A 26574-nucleotide genomic window follows, 5' to 3' on the forward strand; every position below is an offset into this window, starting at 1 on the left:
AATTCTACAAACTAGAACTGTTTTAACATATGGAAGATAATATTCAGAGTAATCTTACATTACTAGGTGGGTGATTAACTATTTTCTGCTCCTATTAGAGAAAAGATTAAAATGACTTTTAGTGTTAGGAGGGTTTCAGCTGTACCATCAGCCATGTCAAGCCCAGAAAGATATGAACCAAAAAATAAATCAGGATTTGGACAAACACAAAGTTTAACACTCACTGCATTGCCACGTGATGGTTCCCATGTTCCTTTGCCATTTGAAACCTGGCCAACATTAATGAAAATTCTATACATTAAATGCTTGACCCAAGCCCCAAAGTTAAATTGTAAATATAAAACCCACAGGAGAGGTGAGAAAACTGGAGAATGGATTTTCCTTATTTTCCTACAATCTTCCAATAAGAGATATCTGCTAATATAAGATAGATTAGTGGCAATATCTGGCTTAGAAAGTTTCTAGAGATTTATTTCTAGCTCTCTACATATTGTAATAAAGCCCTAAAAATTTAAAAATACCCACCAATATTATAGGCATGCTGCTTTATAAAATGTGCCCTAAAATTCTAGCTAAAATACTTCACTTTCTCTAATACTTAGTGAGCTAAAACTTTTTAGATTACTAAAAAATATTTAAAACTCATGTTTTAAACATATTATTCTACTCTAAATAAATGGATACTATTATACTTTAAAATGTATCAAAGTAAGGTATTTTCCATTTTTAACCATCCTCAATTATTTTTAAATTAACCACTCTAATTTCACCTCTAAAGGGTTTAATCACATGCAATGAACAAATTCCTCTAAATATTTTCCTCAAGGAAAAAATGAAAAGAGATATAGTGAAATGGGTGTATGTAAGCCATGATAATTCTAAGGTATACATAAGCAGGAAAATATGCTCACAATGTAACAAATTCTGTATATAAACAGTCATGCTAAACACAGATTTGTACCAATAAGGATAAGGAATTAGATATTAACAACAGTGTTTTCAGAAAAAGATACAGCAATGAGTAAAAAGCATTATGCTATTACAAATGATTTACAGAAACAACTAGTTAACCTAAATCCCCTTAAATGCAAACAATACATTATCTTAAGAACTATAGAATAAAATATTTTCCTAGTAAATTAGGTGTAAAAAGTCAAACTCACTTTTTAAAATATAACACCCAGAAAATAAAGAATACTGTTCTTTAACATGTGTTTCTCAAAATAAGATTCACCATGAACATTATTTTAGATTGTATTTTTACATATTCTTTAGCTAACCAAGTGAAAATCCAGTAAAACACAAATAGGTACTTCCATCAGTGCATAGAACAGCAATAGGTAGCAAGGTTAGAAATCAGAATACAAGTTCAATTGAATAAATACAATACTAGTACAGAGACACTCATTTTTAATCCACAATGAAAAATCTGAGCCACGAATAGGTTTTTCATTTTGAATCTAACTTCTAGATTATCTGTAATTTGACCTTACAGTGGCCAAAATATTTAATATGAATGAAGCTCATGTTCTAATAACTGTAAAGGTCTAATGCAACAGAAAAACTGTCATTTTATGTTGCTTAGAGTTTTTAACTAAGTCTTTCATATTATTTTGTTTAGCACATGACAGACTTATACACCGATTTTTAAAAATCAAACACAGAATTTCTATATACATCAAACCTTTAACAATGTCTGTCTTTGAATTGCTATTATAGTGTACAAAATTATACAAACAAACATCCAGTAAACAGCATTTTATTTTATGACACTCTGTGTTAATACAATAAATATACAAAACTTCCAACCCACTGAAACATGCAACATTAGAGGGACACATGGAGGGCATTTCTGTAGAACCATGACAGTCACCATGATGGCAGCGCAATATTAGTTACTGACAAAATATACAAACATCTCAAGATAAATAATCCTAGTCCCAAATTACAAACCACTGAGCAATGATTTTTCCAGTGTTCAAGCTTTAGTTTGAAATAAAACAGCCATAATTTAATATTACAAACTGAAAAATGACACAGATGACTACTATGTGAAGACCATTTTATGACTATGATTTCATGACTGTGATTTTAGTATTAAATATAAAATTAACAAATGCCAGTCTTTTGCTGAATGAAAATTTAACAATTTACTGAGAGAGAAAAGTAAATATAAGAATGTGAAGCTCCGTTCATACTTGATCATACTATAAGCATTGCAATCATTTCAATGCACATGTCTTTTTTAAAAAAACAATTTTCTCTCTCAAACTTATATTATATAACTGAATTTTAAAACATTTTCCCCATTCGCATCAAAAAAAACCACTGTGGGTTCTAATTATTTTTGCTATTTAATAATGCTACCTTTGGGGATTTCTACATAATATAAACATTCCAATTCTGAAGAAAAGTCTTTCAGCATTTTTCAAAAGTCTCTACTTTATCTTTTGTTTGTAGTGTATAGAAAAACATGGACTTGGGATATAGGTTACTGGTGAATATAGGTGCTCTTGCTGTATTTTAAAGGTAATGTTTTGAATGTATGCAAAATCTACACTCAATAAAGCACACTGATAAAAAAGAATTCCAGTAAGACTACAGGTTCTGAAAAACAAACTGGCTAAGTTGACTGAAAATGAAGGTAGAAATTATCACTGATTAGAAATATTTACAAAAACAGCTTTAAATTCATACTCTGAAGAATAAAAGAAATATCTTCCAAGTATGCCTAATGTCAACAAGGTCCCAAATAAATCAAATGTAAACACCATCTGGATGGATCTACGTTACCTAGTAACACGCAGCGCTGCTTCATGGATAGTGAGAACTTGGCATCCCACCTCTAGCATAAAACTTCCTCTGTAACTCCAGATTTGGGGAGAATGAAAGTGACTTAACTATTTATGCCTATATGACTTTTCTAAAAATATGCATTTCCAGCCACTAATATCACAATCCTTACTTAAAATCTAATTGAATAATCACTACCTATCATTCTGCAATCTTAAATTAGCTAAAGGCTTTCAAAACACAGTAGCATAACTTACAAATGTCTTTGAGTCATTTAATCGGTATTAAAATTGATTCAAAGTTTAACCCAAGAATACTGTAAGAATGAAGTTCTGTGCTGCACAGTAACAATTTTAACATGATTATCTTAATGCATTTAATGGTATTTATAATTTTCTTGCTTGGTGCAAGTTAAATTTTTTTTTCTATTGCTGGAAATTTTAGATGTATTCAGTCTGTCTCAAACAGGTGTATTTAGGGATTCAAGTATATGAAAAAATGCCAGGGTCTTTTTGTTTTTAATGAGACTGGAGATGAAAAACTAAAAGAAAAATCCCTTAAATACTGTACATTCTTTTTAGACAAGGGTTAGGCTAGCCTTTAATACCTCTGTTAAAAATCACACACACACATATCCCCAAAAAAGAACTGCCAGACACAATCTTAGTTGTAACCACAGAAATACCAAAGTTTTTCATATAGCAAAATGTTACTATATGAATACTGAATTTTTTTAAAAAAAAAGGAATTATTACCACTACATTCTATTGCATTAACTACCTTCTCTTTTGGATAATGCACTGCATATTATATTAAATTCTTATATTGCACCCCTAAACTTTTTATTTAAAAGAAACTCTTACAGAGAATCACATCTGTGATTCCATTAAGCCCTGAATCCTATAACCATAGCAGTACAGAAGCCAAAATACAAATTCTTTTAATATCAGAAATGTGGTGCCCATGCAAATCAGAGATTGTTATCAAAATATCAACTACTCAAAAAAAGAAAAGAAAAAGATGATAAATTTTATATTATCTACTACAAAATGCACATAGGCTCTTCACTGGTGACTGAAACAGCTAAAAAGCAAGCCAATTTAAAATCCCTAAGTCTCTGCTGGCCTATTTCTTTCAATATAAATAGGGAAAAAGGAATAAAACATAGCTTTAGTTTTCCAATGTGCAATCCTTATCTCTAAAGATTCTTGAAAGAACTACCGCAGTTAGTATTAAATGCATTTTAATCATAAGTACCATTATTAATTTCAGCGGGTCACCACTGAAATAATTCACTGAACATCATCCCCCAAAAAATATGGAGAATATTTTTTTTCTGCAAGGGGCACTGAAATATTAAGAAACTATTAGGTAAAGTAATGACAAGGAAGTTTTCCTGGTTTTAGCCCATGCACAAGTGAACAGGAAATATCCATGCTGTCTGTACTGTGTGTTTTGAACATAAAAATATTTGTAGAATACAGTAACTGGAGAAAAAAGTAGAGTCAAAAGGTAACAGTGTATTGTTTGAAGATTCTTAAATTTGGTTACCCTTGAAAGCATTCTGAGCTGCACTAGTTGCTGCAGTTGAAGCTGCATTCGCAGCTGCGGTCTGGACAGTTTTGTTGGACATCACACCTGTTGCAAACTCTTGTTGGGCCTTCTCAAAGCTAGCACCTGTTGTGCGATATAGTCCATGTACCTACAGAGGCACCAAAAAGTGGAAGAAGGTAAGTAGCAACCTACACATTCATATCCAGCAGCTCTTAATCTCAATATCGATCAAACACAAAAGGACTAGATTGCAGTCATGATTCCAAAGATCAAGAACATTGGCTACCACACTGGCACCCAATATTGCATTTAAACATTTTTAAATACAGGTTTTTCTTCTCTTCTCCAAGCAGAAGAGATAATTACTTAATTCAAACCAAAAATAAAAAACTTCTTAGCCAATTGCAAACAGTTGTATTTTCCTCTACACCCAATTAGTCACGTGAAATTATTACAGCATTACAATGGAATGGTTTAAACATAACAAGAAACAATTTAATACATTAATTTATTATCCCAGACTATTCAGACAGAACAATACCTTATCTATTTCTATTTTAGCTACATATACACCACAGGCCCTGTTATAATCAAATGAGATCATTTTATCATTTAATCTGCCAAGCACCACTTAAGTCCTTCAAATACTGCAGCTATGCACATACAATTTAACTTTTTGTGTATGGTCAAGTCCTAAAGAATGCACAAAGAAACACTTCTGGGAATTGTTTTTCCATACTGATTCATCACTCAATTATTGGGATTTATTTTCAGGACTAGGGTTCAAAAATTTTCTATCAGTGTATGTCTTAATCTGCATAATTAAACTATGAGTCCATCAATACATAACATCAGCCACCTGCTTTAACACAAATTTGAAGGAAATAACAAGCATTTATTAATTATATGCCCACAAACTTTGCAGAGTGGGGAGAGAAAGATAAGTGAACTGGTCATTATATTGCACTGTGACTGGATCTAAATCAGAAGCTTAACTGAAATGCAATCAAAGCAGGCTTAGGGAAGGGGCCAAGGCACCCTAGATAGTCCTTTTTTCCAAATCTGGATAGGAACTGGCAACGGTGGAGTGAGAAAAAGGAGAGTGAGTCAAAGACTCTCAAAGCAAACTTGTAATTTGGGAGTAGTTTCAAGAAGAGAGAGAAGAGAGGATAAGCTGGTTTGGGGAGAAGGGAGCTAATAAGTTCTAAAAATCTGTCCATTCATTCCAAGTCAACTGACAACCTACTCTAGGCCTGCCATAGCAGGCGGGTGAAAATTTGGTTTAAAGCTCAGGAGAGGAATGGGTTAAAGACATGGACTTCAAAACAAATGACATATGTTATGGACTGAATGTTTGTATTTCCCCCAAAATTCTTATGTTAAAATCCCAACCACCAATACGATGGTATTAGCAGGAGGGCCTTTGCAGGGGTGATTTTGCCATGAAGGTGAAGCCTTTATTAACAGAATAAATGCCCTTATAAAAGAGACCCCAAGGCCCAGTGTGGTGGCACACACCTATAGTCCCAGTCACTTGAGGGCAGGGGTTTGAAGCTGCAGTAAACTGTGACTGCCCCTGTAAATAGCCTTGCACTCCAACCTGGGCAATATACCAGGACCTCGTCTCTAAAAACGCTTTTTTTTTCTTCTTTTTTTAAAAAGAGAGAGAGAGACTCCAGAGAGCTCTCCGACAACCTTCCATCATATAAGGACACAGAAACTGTCTATGAACCAGGAAGTTGGCCCCCACCAGACACTGAATTTGTCAGTGCCTTGATCTTGGACCTCCAGCCTCTAGAACTGTGAGAAATCATTATTTGTTGCTTAAGCCACCCAATCTATGGTATTGTTGTTATAGCAGCCCAAAGGGACTAAAACAACATATAAATGGTAGCTGAAACTTGGCATTTATGAAATTGTCCATGGAGAACCCAGAGTAGAAAGAGAATAAAATCAAGTACATAACCTAATTAATGCAGAAACAGAAAACCAAAGATCATATGTTCTAACTTATAAGTGGGAGTTAAACACTGGGTACACATGGACATAAAGACTACAACAATAGACATTGGGGACTTACAAGATAGGGGATAGGAGGGGGAGAAGAACTGAAAAACTACCTATTGGGTACTATGCTCACTACCTGGATGACAGGCTCAACTATACCCCAAACCTCAGCATCTCATAATATACCCTTGTAACAAACCTGCACATGTATCCCCTGAATCTAAAATAAAAACTGAAATAAAAAGACACTATTTAAGAGGCATCCACAAGAAGGAGGAATGACTGGGAAAGAAAGAACCAGATACTTCTCCCCGATGCCAAGAGAAGCATGTTAACACATAAAAAGCTATCAGAAAAGCTATCAAGAAAACTTAACACATGAAAAACTATCAGGGTACAAGATAAAAATAACCCAGACAGCCCAAGTGCTTCATGTTTATATAGCGGTAAAAGCAAACACCATATTACTACAGATCAAAGTGTCAAATGGTCAGGAAGAAAAAGAGAGCACTGACAAGAACAAATATTGGTAAACCCAAATATCCCTTTCCCCTAGTACCTTAGCATTGTCCTAAGTATAAAAGTAATTATTTTTATTCCCTTTGAAAATCAAGTTTTCTATGGAAAATTAAAGATACAGATAAATTACTACTTCTGTGTTCTAGACACTTCTCAGTGAATACAAACGATTGGATCCTAGAAAATGAAGTGTATTATAGAAATCTTACCAACCTTCTTTACTTACTAGACCCAATCAGAGCAATGCAATTACAAAATCACTTATCTGTCTCTTCCCCTCGTCCCCTAAGTTTGCAAGCATGTAATAAATAAATGTGAATTCTTATTTGCTTTATTATTTCCTTTTTCAAACTTGTATTGAGTGGCTGATACTATGTGTTCATTGGCTTCACAGTTTACTAAAATGTAATTCACAGTCCCACAGAACATAGAAGCAAAATAAAGGTAGGAATAGCACACATTTCTTAATAGTTTGTATCTATATAGACCCAGAGAGCCACCTAGAGGGAAAAGACCACATATAGATACAGTGCACAATGCTCAAATACTGTACTAAATCCATTATATCCATGTGTAAAGGGCCCCATGAAAGATGATAGGCTTATCATAAGGATCAACATCTTTAAAAGCTCACTACTTCCCTCTAGGGTTTCAGATTGGTATCTATTGATAATTCACACTCCTGATACCATCAGGGACAAGGTTTTGACACTAAGTACTACAATTTTTTTTTTAAATTAAACAACTTGGGGATGGGGGATACACTCCTAATGCAGTGATAGCATTAGGAGAAATACCTATGTAAATGATGGGTTGATGGGTACAGCAAACCAACATAACACATGGATACCCATGTAACGAACCTACATGTTCTCTGCACATGTCATCCCAGAACTTAAAGTATTTTTTAAAAAGATTTTAATTTTGATAAAATCCAATTTATCTAAAAAAAATACACTAGTTGATGGTTTGCTTAAATGGAGCACAATTATCACTAAGTTGCACAGCCTTTTTTTATCTGTACTGTCACTGCAGGAAATCTCAGCATAGGTAACCTGAATGCGTATTACCTAGTGGAAAATTCAATAAATGCAGAATAGCCTAGAGCACTAAAGAAAACTGAACAACTTAAATACTATCTTTTCTACTTATGAGAACTGCATGACTCCTAAAATAATACTTAGTTCTAGAAAAATCACAGAAAAGGCACTAAATTTGGTATCGATTAATTCCATTACTTTCTACCTGGCTAGCCACCACTCAAAACTTCAAGTCTGCTTCCCATAAAACATGAATTATTTGTTACCCTATCTGGTCCTCAGAGTTTTCTTGAAGATCAAATCAGGATGTATATAAATGAGTTACACTAACAAAGTCAAATTAAAATTTAAGTATATGCAGAAGTGTCACAGCTGAAATACAGATGCAGTTCCAAAAAGGAGTCCCGACTCCTTAATGCAGCTTCAGAGACAGTACATGATGCGGTGGTGTACGACACAGAAAAACTGTATAGTATGGGAAGTAAAGAATAATGGCACTTTATTTAAATAACCCAAACATATGTCTTCATTAAAACACACACAATACCATTTCAAGAAACTGTGCTTTTTTAAGATCCCTGTCATGCCAAAATTATTTCAACTTTTATAAAAGTTGGGTAAATAAAAACAAATAGGGTTTTAAAATATATTTTTGACTTATTTTTTAAAGTTTTTTAAAAAGTCTGGACCTCTAAGCCTAATTTTTTTCAGTCTGAAATTTCTGGAAACCCTCTTTGAACCTCGTGGCCACAGATGGTTAACACATCCCTTCTGTAACCCCTTGAACTGCCACTCTAGTCTCACCATGTTGAAATCTCACGTACCCTTTAAGGACTATCTCAAATAATGCTCTGTCTGCTCTTTTGTGCCTGAACTACCTATGGCTCTCCCTATTGAGAGTACCTCCAATCCTTTGTACATTTTGAGATTTTGAGGGGCATGTATATTATACTTCTTTTACAGGGTTTATGTCCATGCTATATTATATCCCACATGCTTTTACTTGCCTAAGGGCAAGAACTTATTCTACTCATTATTATATCCCCTAAAAGACACAGCTTAGTAATCTGCAGTAGAAGCCATTGAATAATTATTTGTCTACCTGCTAGGGATTAAATGTTCCAAAATTGTCCTCATTAATATTTTTTAAGGTACTAATTGCAGTATGGTTTAAGGAGACTATACTTGGGTTACAAAGTAAAATGCTTAGTTTGCAGTCACCTCAGAGGTTACATGTACTTTTAAAAGTAGACATACTACTTCACACCTGCTAGGATGGCTGGAATGAGAAAAATGGAAAACCACAAGTGTCAGCAAGGATGCAGAGAAAGTGCTGGTGGGAATGTTAAATGATATAGTCCTTGCAGAGAAGAGTTTGGAGGCTCCTCAAAAAGCTAAACATAGAATTACCATAAGACTACATAGCAATTCCACTCCTGGGTATATACGTACACAAGAAAAGTGAAAGCAAAGATTCAAAAAGATACCTGTACACCTAATGTTCACAGCAACACTATTCAAAATAGCCAAAAGGTGGGAAAATATCAAGTGCCCATCAACAGATAAACACAATGTGGTATACAGATGCAATGGAATATTATTCGGTCTTAAAAAGGAATGCATTTCTGATACATGCTGCAACATGGAAGAACCTTGAAAACATTATGATAAGTGAAATAAGCCAGGTACAGAAGGAAAATATTATATAATTCCATTTATATGAAATATCTAAAATAGACAATTCATAGCAGATTAGAGGTTGCCAGAGGCTGAGAGTTGGGAGGAATAAAATTACTGCTTAAAGATTAGCATTTCTCTTTGAGGTGATAAAAAGTTCTGGAAATAGTAGTGATGGACTAGTAGTAGTAAATTACAACATTGTTAATGTAATTGATGCCAATGAATTGTACACTTAAATATAATTAAAATGACAAAGTTTATGTTATACATATTTTGCCACAGTTTTAAAAAATGCAATATATCAAAAGCCATTAAATTACATACTCAGGTTTTTAAAAAAATTATTTTGTATTTTTTAGACACAGGGTCTCACTCAAAAGCCCAGGTTAGAGTATAGTGGTATGCAATCACAGCTGACTGGAGTCTCAAACTCCTGGGCTCAAGTGATCCTCCCACCTCAGTCTCCCCAATAGCTAGGACAATAAACTCACATCACCATGCCTGGCTAAGTTTTTGTTTTTTTTTTATTTTTTGTAAGGGGTTAAGGGGTGGTCTCATTATGTTGGCCAGCTGGTCTCGAACTTCTGGCCTCAAGTGATTTTCTTGCCTCAGCCTCCCAAAGTCTCCTAAAGTGCTAGAATTACAGATATGAATCACGATACGTGGTCTGAACCGTATATTTTAATTGGATGAATTGTATGTTAATTATAGTTCAATAAAGCTGAGAAAAATCTGCATATAAAGATGACTTAGATGAAAGTCATATGTAAAGCATTATAAATACTCACCTATCTACCAAATCTACCAAATTTGAAGATGCCTAAGATAATAATAATTTGCTTATAGTAACCTAGATTTGGGATCTATTAAGTAGCTATCTTAGTACTTACTGAAAAAGGTAACAAAATAAAAATTGGGAGTAAAGTTTTTAGGTGAATATACTAAGGGCATCAACTTGAGGACAGGATATAAACAATCTGCTCAGGAGTACCTTTTTTTCTAGGAATTCAAAAGCATTCCTCTATCTACTCTGCACCCCTTGGATGAAGGTGACAAGTAACTGGATGGGTATTTTAATAGACAATGTGAACCATCCAGAATTGATCCCTAATCAGCAAAGATGATAGTGCTGAATGGTTCTGAGAGAGAAGTAGCATGCCTATTTGTGACTATAGAAAAATAGTACAGTAGAATTAATCAGTTTTCTATCATAAGTTGTAAATAAAGTTATAAAAGGGGGAGAGACAAGGAGAAGAGGTGAACAATAGCAATGCTTTCAAAGAAAGTATGGATGATAATCCTTGAACTGGGCAGGTCCAGCTACGTTTTCCAACCAACTCAGATAGAAAATACAGTATTAATGGGATGCAAAACCCAAGTATAAAAAAGGCGTTTTGTATACATGGGTTCTGCAGGGCGAACTCCAGGGCTTGAGTATGCATGGATTTGATATAAGGTGGGTGGCTTCTGAAACCAATCCCCGGCATACAGAAGAGACAACTTACAAGAGCCACTTCTCACCTAAGAAGTCTATCACTTTATATATAACAGGGCATCCTCACAAAGCATTTACCATAAAACACCAGTTTAATTAGTAAGACGTAATCACAGTATTCTGGATCATGTACCCAATTCTAGGATCCCACAAAAATGAGTATCTGCAGAATAGATATTGTAGTAAATAAACAAAATTTGAAACACTTTAGAAGACTTTTTAAAGAGGCAAAATAACTTTTCTAAAATTCTTTCAAAATGTAAAAAATTCACTATTAAAAACTATTTAAACATGAACAAATTTCATGGAAATGATAATCATTCAAAACCAGGTCCCAAAGGAATATAAATGATGTATTTTCTATTAATTACTTCCATATTAAGTCATTCTAGCTCTTATACCAATTAACAGAAGGGAAGAGTTTTGGATTTCCCGTATCCACAGTCTCCTGTGATGCATTCATTTACGGTTATTTGACACATTTATAATATCTCCCCCCTTAGCCCAAAACCATTATTCAATTCTTCCTAATAGTCCTAATAGAAAGAGGACCTTTTGAAAAACACAATTTGGAAATAATCTGAGAGAAAATAAGAAACCTGCTTGTGAAAGATAAGGACTGAACTAGACCCTTATCCATGTAGATGTATAGGAGACATATATTCTTTCAGTATTTGAAATGTGGAGTATAAAACAACACTGTGGGGGAAACCAACAGCAGTCTCATACTGCATACTCCAGCACCAATGATGAGCTACTTCAGTTATGCAACACAACAGAATGCCAATGAAATTACCAAAATCCTATTCATTTCAGTTAGGATAAATACACAGCACAGAGCAGAATTACCTTAAGAGAAGAACAGCTTAATAAAACCCAACAATTCAAGAGTCAAAACTGTGCACAGATTACTGTTAGAAGGCATTAATTATTCTTGAAAAGCCCGACCCCTAGTGGTTATAAATACTGCTACATACTTGCAAAGGATTTTTTGTCATTAAACTGCCAGTTTTGATCAAGTGTGAAACAGAAAATTTAAAAAGAAAAATTAGGTTTTTAAAATTGGATCTCAATTTCTATCACAAGAGAAAGGCCTGCTATTAAAACATGAAAGCTCTGCTCCCTAGACTTACCTCTATGATGGCCATTAAATCACTGAATTGTGGGGCCCACCAATTTGTTTCTCTTCCCCAACAACAGGTGAGCTCTCTAAGCTAGCACAGGCCAGTGACTGGCACATACTATATGCTCAGTAACAGCTGTTTAACAAACGAGTGAAAGTTGTCACACACCACAAAACCCTCTACTATACCCTAAGTTTATTATATTTCTAGTTTTATAAAACACCCTCAGTGATACATGTGAAATAATAAAGGAATTCTCCAAAGAATGGTGTTGTCATAGTCAGTGTTATTTGTCAATTTGGCTAGGCCATAGTCTCCACTTATTCAATCAAACACTAATCTAGGTGTTGTTGTGAAGGCATTTTGTAGATGTAATCAGCATCTACCATCAGTTGGCTTTAAGAGAGTATTGTAGGTTATCTGGGTATGCCTCATCCAATTGAAAGGCCTTAACAACAGAACCGTAGTTCCTCTGAGGAAGAAAAAAATCCCACTTGTGAACTGGAGCTTCCGCTTCTGCCTGAGAGTTCTGGCCTGCCCTCTGATACCAAGATTCACCCCACCAGTCCTCACAGCTGTGTAAGCCAATTCCCTGCAATTAACCTCTTCATTCTTTCTGTTTCTGATAGAATGCTGACTGATAAAGGCACCTACTAAACAAAAGTAGACACTCAACCAGACCCTGAATATAAAATGATAAAGGGGTCAAGATCAGAAAGGAAAACTACTGTTAACTGAGAAGGCCCTGTTCTATGCAGTTTACATTCACTGTGTCATTTAATTTTCACACCAACCCTATGAAAGTAGTTACTCTTCCCATTCTTTCTTTTATTCAGCAAATATCTGAGTACCTATCACATGCCAATCACTGCATGTCACTGTTCCAGATGTGAGGAATACAACCTGAAAGCATATAGAACAGGTCTCCACTCTCACACAGCTTGGAGTACAGACAACACTAAACCTGAGTGGTTACAGAAGCCTATCAGGTCACACAGCTGTAAGTAAAGGTGCCAAAATTTCAACCTGAGTTGTGTGCTTAAAGCAAAACTTTTGCTTTTCTCATCTAATTCCAATGCTAAAACACTTGTTTACACTGTGGGGGCTAACAGCTGCATACCCAGAATACATACAACAGAAGGCATATAAACTGGCTTATGCCCAGGTCCCACAGTGAGCAATACAGACAGTAAGTTCCCCCAAGAAAATAGAGAATGACACAGTCCCTCAGACACAAGGCAACAAAAAAGATTCTGGGAGAACACAGCAAGATCAGAGCTGGGTCTTGAAAGAACACTGGTAGGTTTTCAATTAGCAGAGAAGACCAATTAATCCACAGATTAAAAAACATCACATATGTAAATTAATTCAACCATTGCAGAAGACAGTGTGGTGATTCCTCAAGGATCTAGAAATAGAAATATCATTTGACCCAGCAATCCCATTACTGGGTAAATACCCAAAAGATTATAAATCATTCTACTATAAAGACACATCCATATATATGTTTATTGCAGCACTGGTCACAATAGCAAAGACTTGGAACCAACCCAAATGCCCATCAATGATAGACTGGATAAAGAAAATGCAGCACATATACACCATGGAATATTATACAGCCATAAAAAAGGATGAGTTCATGTCCTATGCAGGGACATGGATGAAACTAGATACCATCATTCTTAGCAAACTGACACAAGAATAGAAAACCAAACAATGCATGTTCTCACTCATAAGTGAGTGTTGAACATTGAGAAATACGGACACAGTGAGGGGAACACCACACACCAGGGCCTGAGGGGTGCAGGGCTAGGGAAGGAATAGTAGGGGGTGAGGGGATTGGGGAGGGATAGCATTAGGAGAAATACCTAATGTAGATGATGGGGCAATGGATGCAGCAAACCACCACCACGGCACATGTATACCTATGCAACAAACCTGCATGATCCACGCAAGTACCCCAGAACTTAAAGTATAATAAATAAGTTAAAAAAAAGAAAAAAAAAGATTACCTAAACAATATATATATATAACCATAAGATGAAGTTATGATGGATTTGACTACATGAGAATTAAGAATTCCTTTTCAAAACCCCCCAAAAAATCATATAAACAAAATTTGGGACAAAGGAATATACATGACGTGTTTGAAGACACCGGGCAGTACAGTTTGACTAGAATATAAAGTGTGAATCATGGAGCTGTGAGATGTCACACTAGCCCTTCTTCCCACCACCACTATAATCTCAATCTGGGATTCCTTGAGAGGATGAAATGGCATAATACTGGTAAAGTGTTCTCCATAGGGCCCAGAGCATGGCTGAGCATAAAAAGCTGATTTCATCAATAGGTTATTAGGTCCCGTTTGCTGGCTTTGTGGCATGTAGTGTATTTTCATAACCTTAGCGATGCTGGTGTTTCTGAATGTAGCCCTTCTTCTTGGTGTCACCACAATCCCATTCCCAATCCCAGATCCACATCAAAAATCTGCAGTGTCGATTTGTTTGGGGTTTTTTTAAGGTTAATATAGTAATTATTATACATTAAGGTTAACATATAAAATGGACTGTGAGAAGAATAAGGGAGTCTAAGTAACCTGTTTAAAAAAATTCTGGATTAGCTGAGGTGGGAAATGGAAAAAGAAAGATGGAAAAGATACTAAAAAGATATCTAAGAAAGTGACTTAGAAAGTAACAAAGTCACTGACAGAAGCAGTCACAGCACTGACAAAATGTTTAATGGAATCACAGACGTGCTTAGTGCCATCTCATTCATAGTAGGTATTCAGTAAGTGTTTTTTTTTTTTTTTTTAAAGAAAAACAGCTCCAGTGAGATAAAATCAGAAAATGAACAAGTGAAGACATAACTAAAGGTTTATACAAAACATTATCTTTTTCAATTCCAACATTCTAGGTCACCTAGGTAGAGAAGAAACTGAAAAAATAAGGGAAGATGAAATTCCCAAAGAAAATGAGCGTATAGCACAAAGAGCCAAGTATATTTAAGACCTTAATTTATGAACTGGATAAAGAAATGGAGGAGAAAGAATAGCCAAAGAGGCAGGAGAATTAGAACATCATTGCAAAGTCTTAACAGAAGAGTCAACTGTGGTATAGAAAGCTACAGAGGTTAAGAAGGAGGAAAACTGGAGAAGGGATTTAGTAACATTAGAAAGCTGAGTGTCAATGTGCATGTGTGTTTGGTGCAGAAAAAAAGTTAAAAATTTCAAATAGAGAAAATATGCCACAAAACATGGAAGAAACGACACAGCCTAACCTTCACAGGGTTTTGAGAAGGATACAAGGCAAATGTCTGGGTGAAGTACTAAAAGAGTACAAAGTGGTTTTAAATACAAGGTAAAATTATTTGTAGGCATTCCTCATACATATTCTCAAGTAAAAGAATAGTGTAAAAAAAAATTATAAGAACTTATTTTCTTTAAAGTGAGACGTATCAAAAAGTATCATTTAAAACATAGGTGTTATTCCCAGGGTCTTGATATCATGTCTGAACACATATATAAAAATTATATATATCCAAGACACAGTAAAACTTTAAATAAAGAAATAACAATACTAATTTGCCTTCCTCCATGTAATGAGTTGGTTTCTAAGGCTGTGAAAATAGACATGGGAATTCTACCAGAAAAAATATACCTAAAACAACTGGGCAGTTGCATATCCTAGTGATTCCTCCAAATGACTCCTAAGACCAGATAAATGACTTCAGTAAAGTTTCAAGATACAGGCCAGGTATGGTGGCTCACACCTGTAATCCCAAGACTTTGGGAGGCCAAGGCAGGTGGATCACTTGAGGTCAGGAGTGACAGACCAGACTGGCCAACAGGGTGAAATTGTCTCTACTAAAAATACAAAAAAAAATTAGCCACGCCGCATGCCTGTAATCCCAGATACTCGGGAGGCTGAGACATGAGAACTGCTTGAATCCAGTAGACAGAGGGCGCAGTGGGCCAAGACCACACCACTGCACTCCAGCCTGGGCAACAGAGTAAGAGTCTGTCTCAAAAAACAAAAAGTGAATAACATCACCATACAAAAATCAGTAGCATTTCTACACACCAACAACATTCAAGCTGAGAACCAAATCAGGAACTCAATCCCATTTACAATAGACATACGCACACCCCCCTACACATATCCAGAATACATTTAACTAAGGAGGTTTACTCCGTAAGAACTGCAAATCCCTGATGAGAGAAATCATACATGATGCAAAGAAATGGAAAACTCCATGTTCATGGATTAGAAAAATCAATATTGTTATAACGACCATACTGCCCAAAGTAATATACAAATTCAACACAATTCCTATCAAATTACCAACATCATTTTTCACAGAAGTAGAAAAAAACAATTGTAAAATTCATATGGAACCAAAAAGAGCCTGAACAGATAAAGTAATCCTAAGCCAAAAGAACAAAGCAAGAGGCATTATTGCCTGACTTCAAACTGTAAGTGAAAGACTACAGTGGCTCACACCTGTAAACCCAGCACTTTGGGAGGCTGAGGCAGACAGACCACTTGCAGCCAGGAGTTAAGAGACCAGCCTGGCCAACATGGTGAAATCCTGTCTCTACTAAAAATATAAAAATTAGCCAGGCATGGTGACTCGCACTTGTAGTCCCAGCTGCTTGGCCATCTTGAGGCATGAGAACTGTTTGAAACTGGGGAGGCAGAGGGTGCAGTGAGCCAAGACTGTGTCACTGCACCCCAGCCTGGGTGTTAGAGCAAGACTCTGTCTCGAAAAAGAAAAATGACTACAGTAACCAAACAGCATGGTTCCAGTACAAAAATTGACAGACCAATGGAACAGAGAACCCAGAAATAATACCACACACCTACAACCAACTAATCTTTAACAAAGCTGACAATAATAAATAACGGGGAAAGGACACCCTATTCAATAAATGGTGCTGAGTAAACTGGCTAGCCACAAGCAAAAGAATAAAATTGGACCCCTACTTCTTACCATATACAAAAATTAACTCAAGATGGATTGAAGACTTAAATGTAAAATCTCAAATTACAAAAATCCTAGAAGAAAATCTAGGAAATACTCTTCTAGACACTGATCTAGAAAACATAATTTATTACTAAGATCTCAATAGCAAATGCAACACAAACAAAAATTGACAAAGGGGACTTAAAGAGCTTCTGCACAGCAAAAGAAACACTAAGGCTGGGCACAGTGGCTCACACATGCAATCCCAGCACTTTGTGAGGCCAAGGTGGACTGATCGTTTGAGGTCAGGAGTACAAGGCCAGCCTGGCCAACATATTTAAACCCATCTCTACTAAAAATACAAAAATTAGCCAGGCGTGGTCATGCATGCCTGTAATCCTAGCTACTCAAGAGGCCAAAGCAGGAGAATTGTGTGAACCAAGGAGACGGAGATTGCAGTGAGCAGAGATTGAGCCACTGCACTCCAGCCTGGGCAATAGAATGAGACTTTCTTTAAAAAAAGACAGACAGACACAATAAACAGAGCAAACAGACAATCTATAGAATGAGAGAAAATATGTGCAAACTATGCATTTGACAAAGGACTAATATCTAGAATTTATAAATAACTTAAATCAACAAGAAAAAAAAACCATTAAAAGTGAGCAAAGTACATCAACAGACACTTCTTGAAAGAAGACATACAAGCAGCCAACAAACATAAAAACACTCAACATCCATCACTAATCAGAGAAATGCAAATCAAAACCACAATAATTACCATCTCACACCAGTCAAAAAAGCTATTACTAAGAAGTCAAAAAATAACAGATGTTGGCAAGGATGCAGAGAAAATGGAATGCTTATATACTATTGATGGGAATGTAAATTTGTTCAACTTCTATGGAAAACAGTATGGAGATTTCTCAAAGAAATAAAAACAGAACTTCCATTCAACCTAGCAAACCCCTACTGGGTATCTAACCAAAGGAAAAGAAATCATTTTATCAAAAAGACACCTGCACTCATATGCTTATTGCACAACTATTCACAATAGCAAAGTCATAGAATCAACCTGTGTTCATCAATAGTAGACTGAATAAAGGAAATGTGATATACACCATGAAATACTACCCCAACTAAAAAATGAAATCATGTCCTTCGTAGCAGCATAGATGCAGCTGGACACCACTATTCTAAGTGAATTAACACACAAAGAGAAAATCAAATATTGCATGTTCTCACTTAAAAGTGGGAGCTAAATGAAGGGTTCAAAAAGAGATAAAGATGGAAACAACAGACACTGGGGACTCCATAAGGGAGGCAGGGAGAAGAGCAAAGCTCAAAACACTATCTGTTGGGCACTGTGTTCACTATTGGGTGACGGGTTCAATAGAAGCCCCAACTCTGGCATTATGCAACAGAACCATGTAACAAACTTGTACATATTCTCTCTGAATTTATCATAAATTTTTTAAAAACAAAACAAAAAGACCTATAAAATTAAAAGATTTATATGCATAAAATATAGACACCATCTAACAGTTTTACTTCTATTTTTTAATCAGGCTAATATGCTTCATATAAAAAAAAATTTAGAGTATTTTCAAAAATCCAAATTTTAAAAATGAGCTTGACTCTTTAACTCATGAAACCCTTCAGTTAAAATGATTTTAAAATACTCCCTTTTTATAGAAGTTTAAAATGTGATGTAATTTCCTAAAATGTACCTATGCATTAACTTTTAATTGTAAAAAGTAATCCTCAAAGAGCAAATTTGTACAAGAACAATAAAATGGCTTCGAGTTACACCAAACTACAGCAAAATGGGAAAATGAAAACTACACATCAGGTTCACTATAAAAATTTACAGACATAAAATTTCACTTACTTTTTTAAACATAACTAGTGAGATGACTGCTGATGCTGTGAAAAGTGCTGCTATGATTATCATCATGATTCCAACAGGAATACTTTTGTTGAGACCAGTAAGGGATGAAATCCAACCACTACGGAGTAATAAAAAGTGTAATTAGACAAAGGTTAATGTACACTTTATAAAAATAGCATAATATCTAACACACACTCAACACTTATCAACTAGGCAATGTTCAAGTTCTTTACGTGTACTAGCACATTTAATCCTCACAACCCACCCAACAGGATAGACACTGTTTTAAATCCCTATTTTACAAATGAGGAACTGAGACATTCAGTAACTTGCCCAAAGTCACACTGCTTATAAATGGCATAGTTTGAATTCAAAAGCAAACCAAACTCCAGATGCTCAAGTGTTCAATTCCAGACTGTATGTTTTTCAAGCTGAACATTTTAAGCTTATGAGTTTATTACATTTTTTTAATGTTTATTTTAAATTCTGCTGAACTATGTAAGAAAATATTTGTAAACAACTTATCCAACAAAGGATTCATATCTAGAATACACAGAGCTTTCAAAGCTCAACAGTACATAAAAATTATTAAGAAATGGGTAAAAGACAGGAAGAGACGTTTTACCAAGAGGATATAAAGATGACAAATAAGCACCTGGAAAGATGTTCAAAACCACAATGAGATATCACTACACACCTATTAAGATGGCTAAAATAAAAAGTAATGACCACCAAATGCTGGTGAGGAAGTAGAGACTAAATCGCTTGTGACTGTTGGTGGGTATGTAAAAGATGCCATTCTAGAAAACAGTTTGTCTGTTTCTTTAAAAAACTAAGCATGCAACATCTATACAATCTACTAATTATATTCTTGAACATTTATCCCAGAGAAACGAAAATTATGTTTATACAAAAATCTTTTCACAAATTTCATGGCAGCTTTATTTGTAATGGTCCAAAACTGGACACAATACAGATATCCTTCAACTGGTGAACAATTAAATAACCTGTGATACATCCGTATCATAGAATACTACTCAAAAATAAAAAGAAGTCTGGGCATGGTAGCTCACACCTGTAATCCCAGCACTTTGGGAGGCCAAGGCGGGCAGATGTTTAAGACCTGCCTGGGCAACATAGCGAAACCCCATCTCTATGAAAACAGAAAGATTAGCTGGGCTGGATGGCAGGCCCCTTAATCCCAGCTATTCGGGAGGCTGAGGTACGAGAATCACTTGAACCCAGGAGGCAGACGCAGTGAGCTGAGATCATGCCACTGCACTCCAGCCTGGACAACAGGGCGAGACTCTGTCTCAATCAATCAATCGGAATAAACTATAGATACACATAACCACCTGGATGAATTTCCAGAAAATAACACTCAGTGAAAAAAGCCAAAGGTTGTAGACTATGATTCCAGCCCTATAACCTTGAAATGATAAAACAACAGAAAGGAAGAACACATTAGGGGTTACCAGGGGTTAAGGAGTAGGAAAAGGAGAGTTTTAAGTGTGGCTATGAAAAAGCAACAAGAGGAATCCTCTGGTGATGAAAATGTTCCCTATCTTTACTATCAATGTCAAGATCTTAGGTTTTGTATTTTACTATAGTTTTGCAAAATTACCACCATTGGGAGAAACTAGATAAAGGGTACCTGAGATCTCTTTGCATTATTTCTTATGATTGTATGTGAATCTAAGATTACCTAAAAATAAAATGTTTAATCTAAAAAATCTGAATTACATGAGGGTCTATCTTAAAACAGGTCAATTCTGTCTGCACCTTCATTAGCAGACTCTTTTTACGTTATTTAGACACATACATGCTGTTAGGCTCAGTTTTAGCATTTTCCCTATGTCTGTGCTAAAAAGCAAAAGAAATTACTTCAATTTCACAAGGATAAAAAAAAAAACCCTTGTGCTGTTAAAGCAGTGTATTTTTAATTAAACATTTAGAATATTTCCTTTTCCTAAAATACCAAAAACTAGACACTACTTAAAATAATAATGAAAACTACTTTTTCTGAGAACTGATTTAAAACATCTATATAAATTCTCTCCGTGTATTTATGCCTATTAGGAGCTCTGCAGAACTGCCAAGCATTATCTGACTGCCAATCACTACTCCACTTCAGTAGCAGCATACTAAATTTAAGTCCTCAGCACACTCTAATTAAATGCTAATTTCAATTCTGGTTTATGTACACAGTGCAACAAAGTTGCATCACATATGCTTCTGGCATGTAAGAATACAGCTGAATGCAAGTCAGTATAAAAGAAAGATGAGGGGGACAGATAATTTTAGAGATGTGTACTCTTCCACCCACCATTTCACTCAAGGAATGTTTGCAACAGAGTGTAAAAGAGATATCTAAATCTGCTATTACCTCGTAGCCTGGGTCCAGATAGTCTCCATTTCTGAGGGTCCCCCATTGAATAAGCCATGATGAGAATGATTCTATTGTTTAAAAATATATGTATATACATGTGTGCAGTGATTCTACCTTTCAGAGACAAGTGCCAATGCATATTTGTATATAAAAAATGTATGTTTGTACACCTAAAATAGGGCCTTATACACAATAGGTATCCTTTTCCTTAAAATCCCTAAAGTTCTTTCCTATCCCATCCACATTCCTTGGTCTCCGCCCCCGCCCCTCTGACCCCCTCAGTCTCTTCTGCAGTTTTCCTCTTAGTGCCCTTACATACACATTTTATTTATACTAGATAAAATGTGCTGTTTTTAAAGATGGGAACATAATCTTCAGAGACTGATTTGGCCAAAGTTTATGCTTTATGACATTTTCAAATTGCATCTTTAAAACTATTTTTGCTTTTATTTATTTTTGCTAATCCAATTTTTCTGTTAACTATATTAAGAAGCCAAAAATTATATTACAATATTAGGTTAAAGCTGAAAACTAGAAAATAACTTACCAATTGCCCCAATTTTGAAATCCTGCAGCCTGAAGTACATGAACAGCAAACTGACAAATATAGACGAAGAAGAATACAAAGAATCTGAATGAACTGTCACTCCTTAAAAAAAAAAAAAGAAAAAGGGGTAGGAAGAAAGAAGATGTCATTTTTTTCTCATTATCTTTACATTTACATGCAGGACGACGTTCAAATCTTAAAGGTACAAACAAAAAAGGGGCAACCAACTGAGGCCTCAAGTTAGTAACAATGTAATAACTAATGTGAACTCCTCATGCTAACACTAGATATCATTATTCTAATCTCATGTTGTCCTTTCCAATTGCATCACAATCCATCTTGACCAAAAACCTTCTTTGTTTTCTTTTATTAAATAGTATCATAGAATTATACATATAATGAACATACAATAAATTGCTAGTATTTAAAATATTGCTTTAATAATTTTTGACATATTTATATACCTGATTCCCCAATCATTATGGTGAGCATATCCACAAAGTTTCCTTGAGCCCCTTGGTAGCCCTACCCTCCCCACTGCTTTTCTGATACCATAGTTTGACTATTTTAGAGTGTTATATAAATGGGATCATATATTACATAGTATTTTTTTTCTTGTCTGCCTTCTTTTACTTAGCACAACTATTCTGAGATTCACCCAGTTTTGTGGCACGTATCAAAAGTTCATTCCTTTTCATTGCTGAGTAGTATTCCATTGTGTAAATATACCACAGTTTATTCATTCACTGTTGACAAACATTTAGGTTTCTAGTTTTTTATTATAAAGTTATTATCAGTTATTAATAAAGCTATTATTAATAGTCATATACAAGTCTTCCCATAAACATATGTTTCTTTTTTCTCTTAGGTAAATACCTACAACTGGGAAGGCTGGAACATATCACAGGGATATGTTTAACTATTTAAGAAACTACCAAACTGTTTTACAAACAGGCTGTTTTCTATTTTTCATTCCCACCTGGCAGTACATGAGCTGGAATATTCCAGCTCCTCCACATCTCAGTAAAACCTGTTACTGTCTTTTTAATTCTAGCTATTCTAATAGCTGTACGGTGATATCTTATACAGTTTTAATTTGCATCTTCCTAATAAGTAATGTTGAGCATCTTTTTATGTGTTTTGTCATATATAGTTCTTTCATGAACTAATTAAAATCTTTTTCTGATGTTGTAATTAGATTGCTTTTTCCCTTACTGTTGAGTTATGAGAGTTTTTAAACGTATATTCTGGAAATTCAAGTCCTCTTTCAGATAAATGTTTGACAAAGACTTTCTCCCAGTCGTTGCTTGTCTTTTCAATCTCTTGAAAGTATTTTTTTTTTGGGAGCAGGCATAACGGCTCACACCTGTAATCTCAGTTATTCAGAGCCAGAGGCAAAGGGATTACTTGAGGCCAGGAGTATTAGACCAGCCTGGGCAACACAGCGAGACATCCATCTTTTTTTAAAAAAAAAAAGCAGCAGCAACAGCAGCAGAAGAAAGCTTCTTCTGAAGAGGTATTTTGCCTTTTTATTAAGTCCAGTGTATCCACTTGTTCTTTTATGGATCTTTATTTTATTGTTTCTGAGAAACCTGCCAAAGCCAAGGACATACAGATTTTTTTTCTTGTTTTCTTCTAGTTTTGTATTTTCAGGTTTACATTTAAAACTGAAATGAGTTAATTTTTAAAAATATTTTTGAGTTTATTTTTTAAAATTAACTTTGAGTTTTTAAAAATATCATATCAAGTATAAATTCAAGTTCTTTTTTTCATGTGGCTATCCTTTCTTAAAGAGATTTTCCTATCTGCATTGCATTCCTTTTGCACCTTTCTCAAAAGTAGTCATCCGTCTATGGGTGGGTTTATTTCTGGGCTCACTATTCTCTCTCTCTCCTATTTGTCTAACTTTTTGTCAATATCACACTATTTTGATTACTGAAGTTTTCAAATTAGGTAGTGTTAGTCCGTCAACTTTGTTGTTCTTTTTCAAAATTGTATAACTATTTTAAGGTTTTTACATTTCTCTAACTAGTGTACAAACACAGCAATGAGTTAACATGAATACAGTAAAGCAGACTCCTCAACCTTTTCGGCACCAGGGACCTGTTTTGTGGAAGACAATCTTTCTGTGTAGGGTGGGGTGAGATGGTTTCAAAATGAAACTGTTCCATCTCAGATCATCAGGGATTAGATTCTCATAAGGAGCATGCAACCTAGATCCCCTGCACACACGATTCACAATAGGGTTTGTGCTCCTATGAGAATCTAATGTCACTGTTGATCTGACTGGAGGCAGGGCTCAGATGGTAATGCTGGCTAGCAGCTGCTCACCTCCTGCTGAGTGGCCCAGTTCCTAACAGGCCAGGGACCAGTACAGGCCTGTGGCCCAGGGGTTGGGGACCCCTGGCTCTAGAATCAGCCATTTCCCCAAGGTACAAAAGAGCGAATTTTAATGGTTCATTAATAATGTTTTCTATATCAGCCAGATTTAAATTAAATGGTTCCACATCTTATAGTAATGGTGTCAATTCTCTATTACACCAAAGCTGGTGTTAATGACCATAAAGCTGAGAAAACTTATTAATGAAAAATAGCCAAGAACAAAATCTACAATATAAAATGCTATTTTTAGTAATACCAAATAGAAATCCTATGTATGACTCATCTCTCCAGGCTCACATGCAAAACATTACTTTAATAAACAGTTTTCTTTTACTATTTTGAAACAGACACTTCTAAAGTATATTTCTATTTCCCTCTCCCTCTGGCAGTTTTATTCTGAAGAATAAAACTTAATATTCTCATTTTTCACCTAGAGCTGTTACTTCTATTTTGTGTGCCAAGAAACCAGACTATTGAAATGTTCTAAATTATAAACATATAAAGTACGTACTCTAAAAGGGGGCCAAATAATATCTACAGGCTTCAAAACAGCTATGTCCATTACCTTGGTTCCAAATTCACAGACACATTCTAGAAGCTGAAACTGTGTAATTATAATTTCTACTTAAGAAATCTATTAGAAAATACTGAATGTTTTAAAAATAAAAAAGTCCTACGCAAAAACTATTTCTAAAACATTGCTTTCAAATACAAATGGAGTTTTGCTAAAACTAGTACACCTTCCTTTTTTTGTATGTACAGTTAGTACGCACAAAACTAATCAAATGAAAACCTCAAAGTCTACTTTTGTCTAGTTTTATTTTAAACAACTAAGCTAAATAAAAGATATTAAGCAGAGAGAAGATCCAAGATGGCCGATTAGGAGCAGCTCAGGATTGCACCTCCCAGTGAAGCACAGGGGGTGAGTGGATGCCGCATTTCCAGATGGGTGTTTATTGCCCACAGACCAGGAGAATCCCAGGCGGAGGAGCCCCATGGGTCACCAGCGCAGCTATTTTCACTGGCGCAGCTATTTTGCTGGCACCCCGGCGCAGCAGTTCTCCGTACAAAATATACTGGTCTGGTTGCCCTTTTAAGCTGGTGATTGGAGCTCCAGGAAGGAAGAGTCACCCACTCATCTGATTAAACAGGGGACTGAAACAGGGAGCCAGGCCACTAGATTCCCGGGCAAAAAAGCGCCACAAACCTCAGCACCATTGTTTCAGCTGGCGCAGTGGGTCGCTGCATGGGAAATCACACGGATCCCGGCGCCTTTTCAGCAGGCGACTGTAACACCTGGGAGACAGTCAACCATTCAACTTAAAAAAATAAGCTCTGAGGCAGGAAGCCAGGTGATCAGGCTCAGCAGGTCCCATGCCCCCCCCCCCAAAAAAATGGAAATACTTTGGGTTGAGAGATTCATGGAAAGCACAGCTGAACCTGGAATGGTCCAGCTCTGTGGGGCAGGGGCATCCGCCATTACCAAGGCACTCCACTCCTACAGAGGTAGTCTGCCATTGCTAAGGCAGCCCGCCATCGCCGAGGCAACCCACCATTAGAGACAGAGTCTGCCATTACAAAGGTGGGCCACCATTGCCAAGGCAGTTCTAACCCCATATAAACAAGACTGCAGGGAAGTTCACACGGCAGCAGGGAGGAGGCCACAGCAGCTCAGTAAAGCCTCTGCAGGCAGACAGTGACTAGGCTGTCTCCTTGCTGGGCAGGGCAGCCCTAAAAAGAAAGGCAACAGCACAAAGGAAACTCAAAAATAAAGCCCTAACTCCCTGGGACAGAATGCCTGGGGGAAAAAAGTTATGGGTTTATAAGTTCTGCTACAGCAGACTTAAACATACCTGCCGAGCAGCTGCGAATGAACAACGGAGCTCACAGCTCAGCACTTGAGCTCTTATAAAGAACAGACTGTCACCTCAAGCAACTCCCTGACCCCCGTATATCCAAAGAGTCACCGCATAAAGGACTGATCAGACTGACATTTGGCGGGCATCATTCTGGGACAAAGATAGCAGAAGAAGAAACTGGTAGCAACCCTTACTTTTCTGCAGCTGCTGCAGGTGATCCCCAGGCAAGCAGGGCCTGAAGTGGACCTCAGCAGTCCTACAGCAGAGGGGCCAAACTGCTAGAAGGAAAACTAAGAAACAGAAAGAAATAACTTCATCATCAACAAACTGGA

The 26574-nt window shown here is 35.9% G+C and overlaps 1 protein-coding gene across 2 annotated transcripts in view; it reads right to left on the bottom strand.

Moving 5' to 3' along the window:
- Positions 1-1743: 1743 nt before the first annotated feature.
- The window catches only part of SCAMP1 (secretory carrier membrane protein 1), a 115457-nt gene continuing 90626 nt past the window's right edge, over positions 1744-26574 (bottom strand). For both annotated transcript variants that reach the window (XM_002744837.6, XM_002744836.6), the window contains 3 exons: positions 22002-22103; positions 19066-19183; positions 1744-4495 (listed from right to left, as the gene is read on the bottom strand). In XM_002744837.6, the coding sequence (XP_002744883.1) occupies positions 4331-4495; positions 19066-19183; positions 22002-22103 (385 nt within the window). In that variant the 3' untranslated portion in view covers positions 1744-4330. The remainder of the gene's footprint in view (positions 4496-19065; positions 19184-22001; positions 22104-26574) is intronic.

Source organism: Callithrix jacchus, chromosome 2, assembly GCF_049354715.1.
Source record: "Callithrix jacchus isolate 240 chromosome 2, calJac240_pri, whole genome shotgun sequence".
Classification (NCBI taxonomy): domain Eukaryota; kingdom Metazoa; phylum Chordata; class Mammalia; order Primates; family Cebidae; genus Callithrix; species Callithrix jacchus.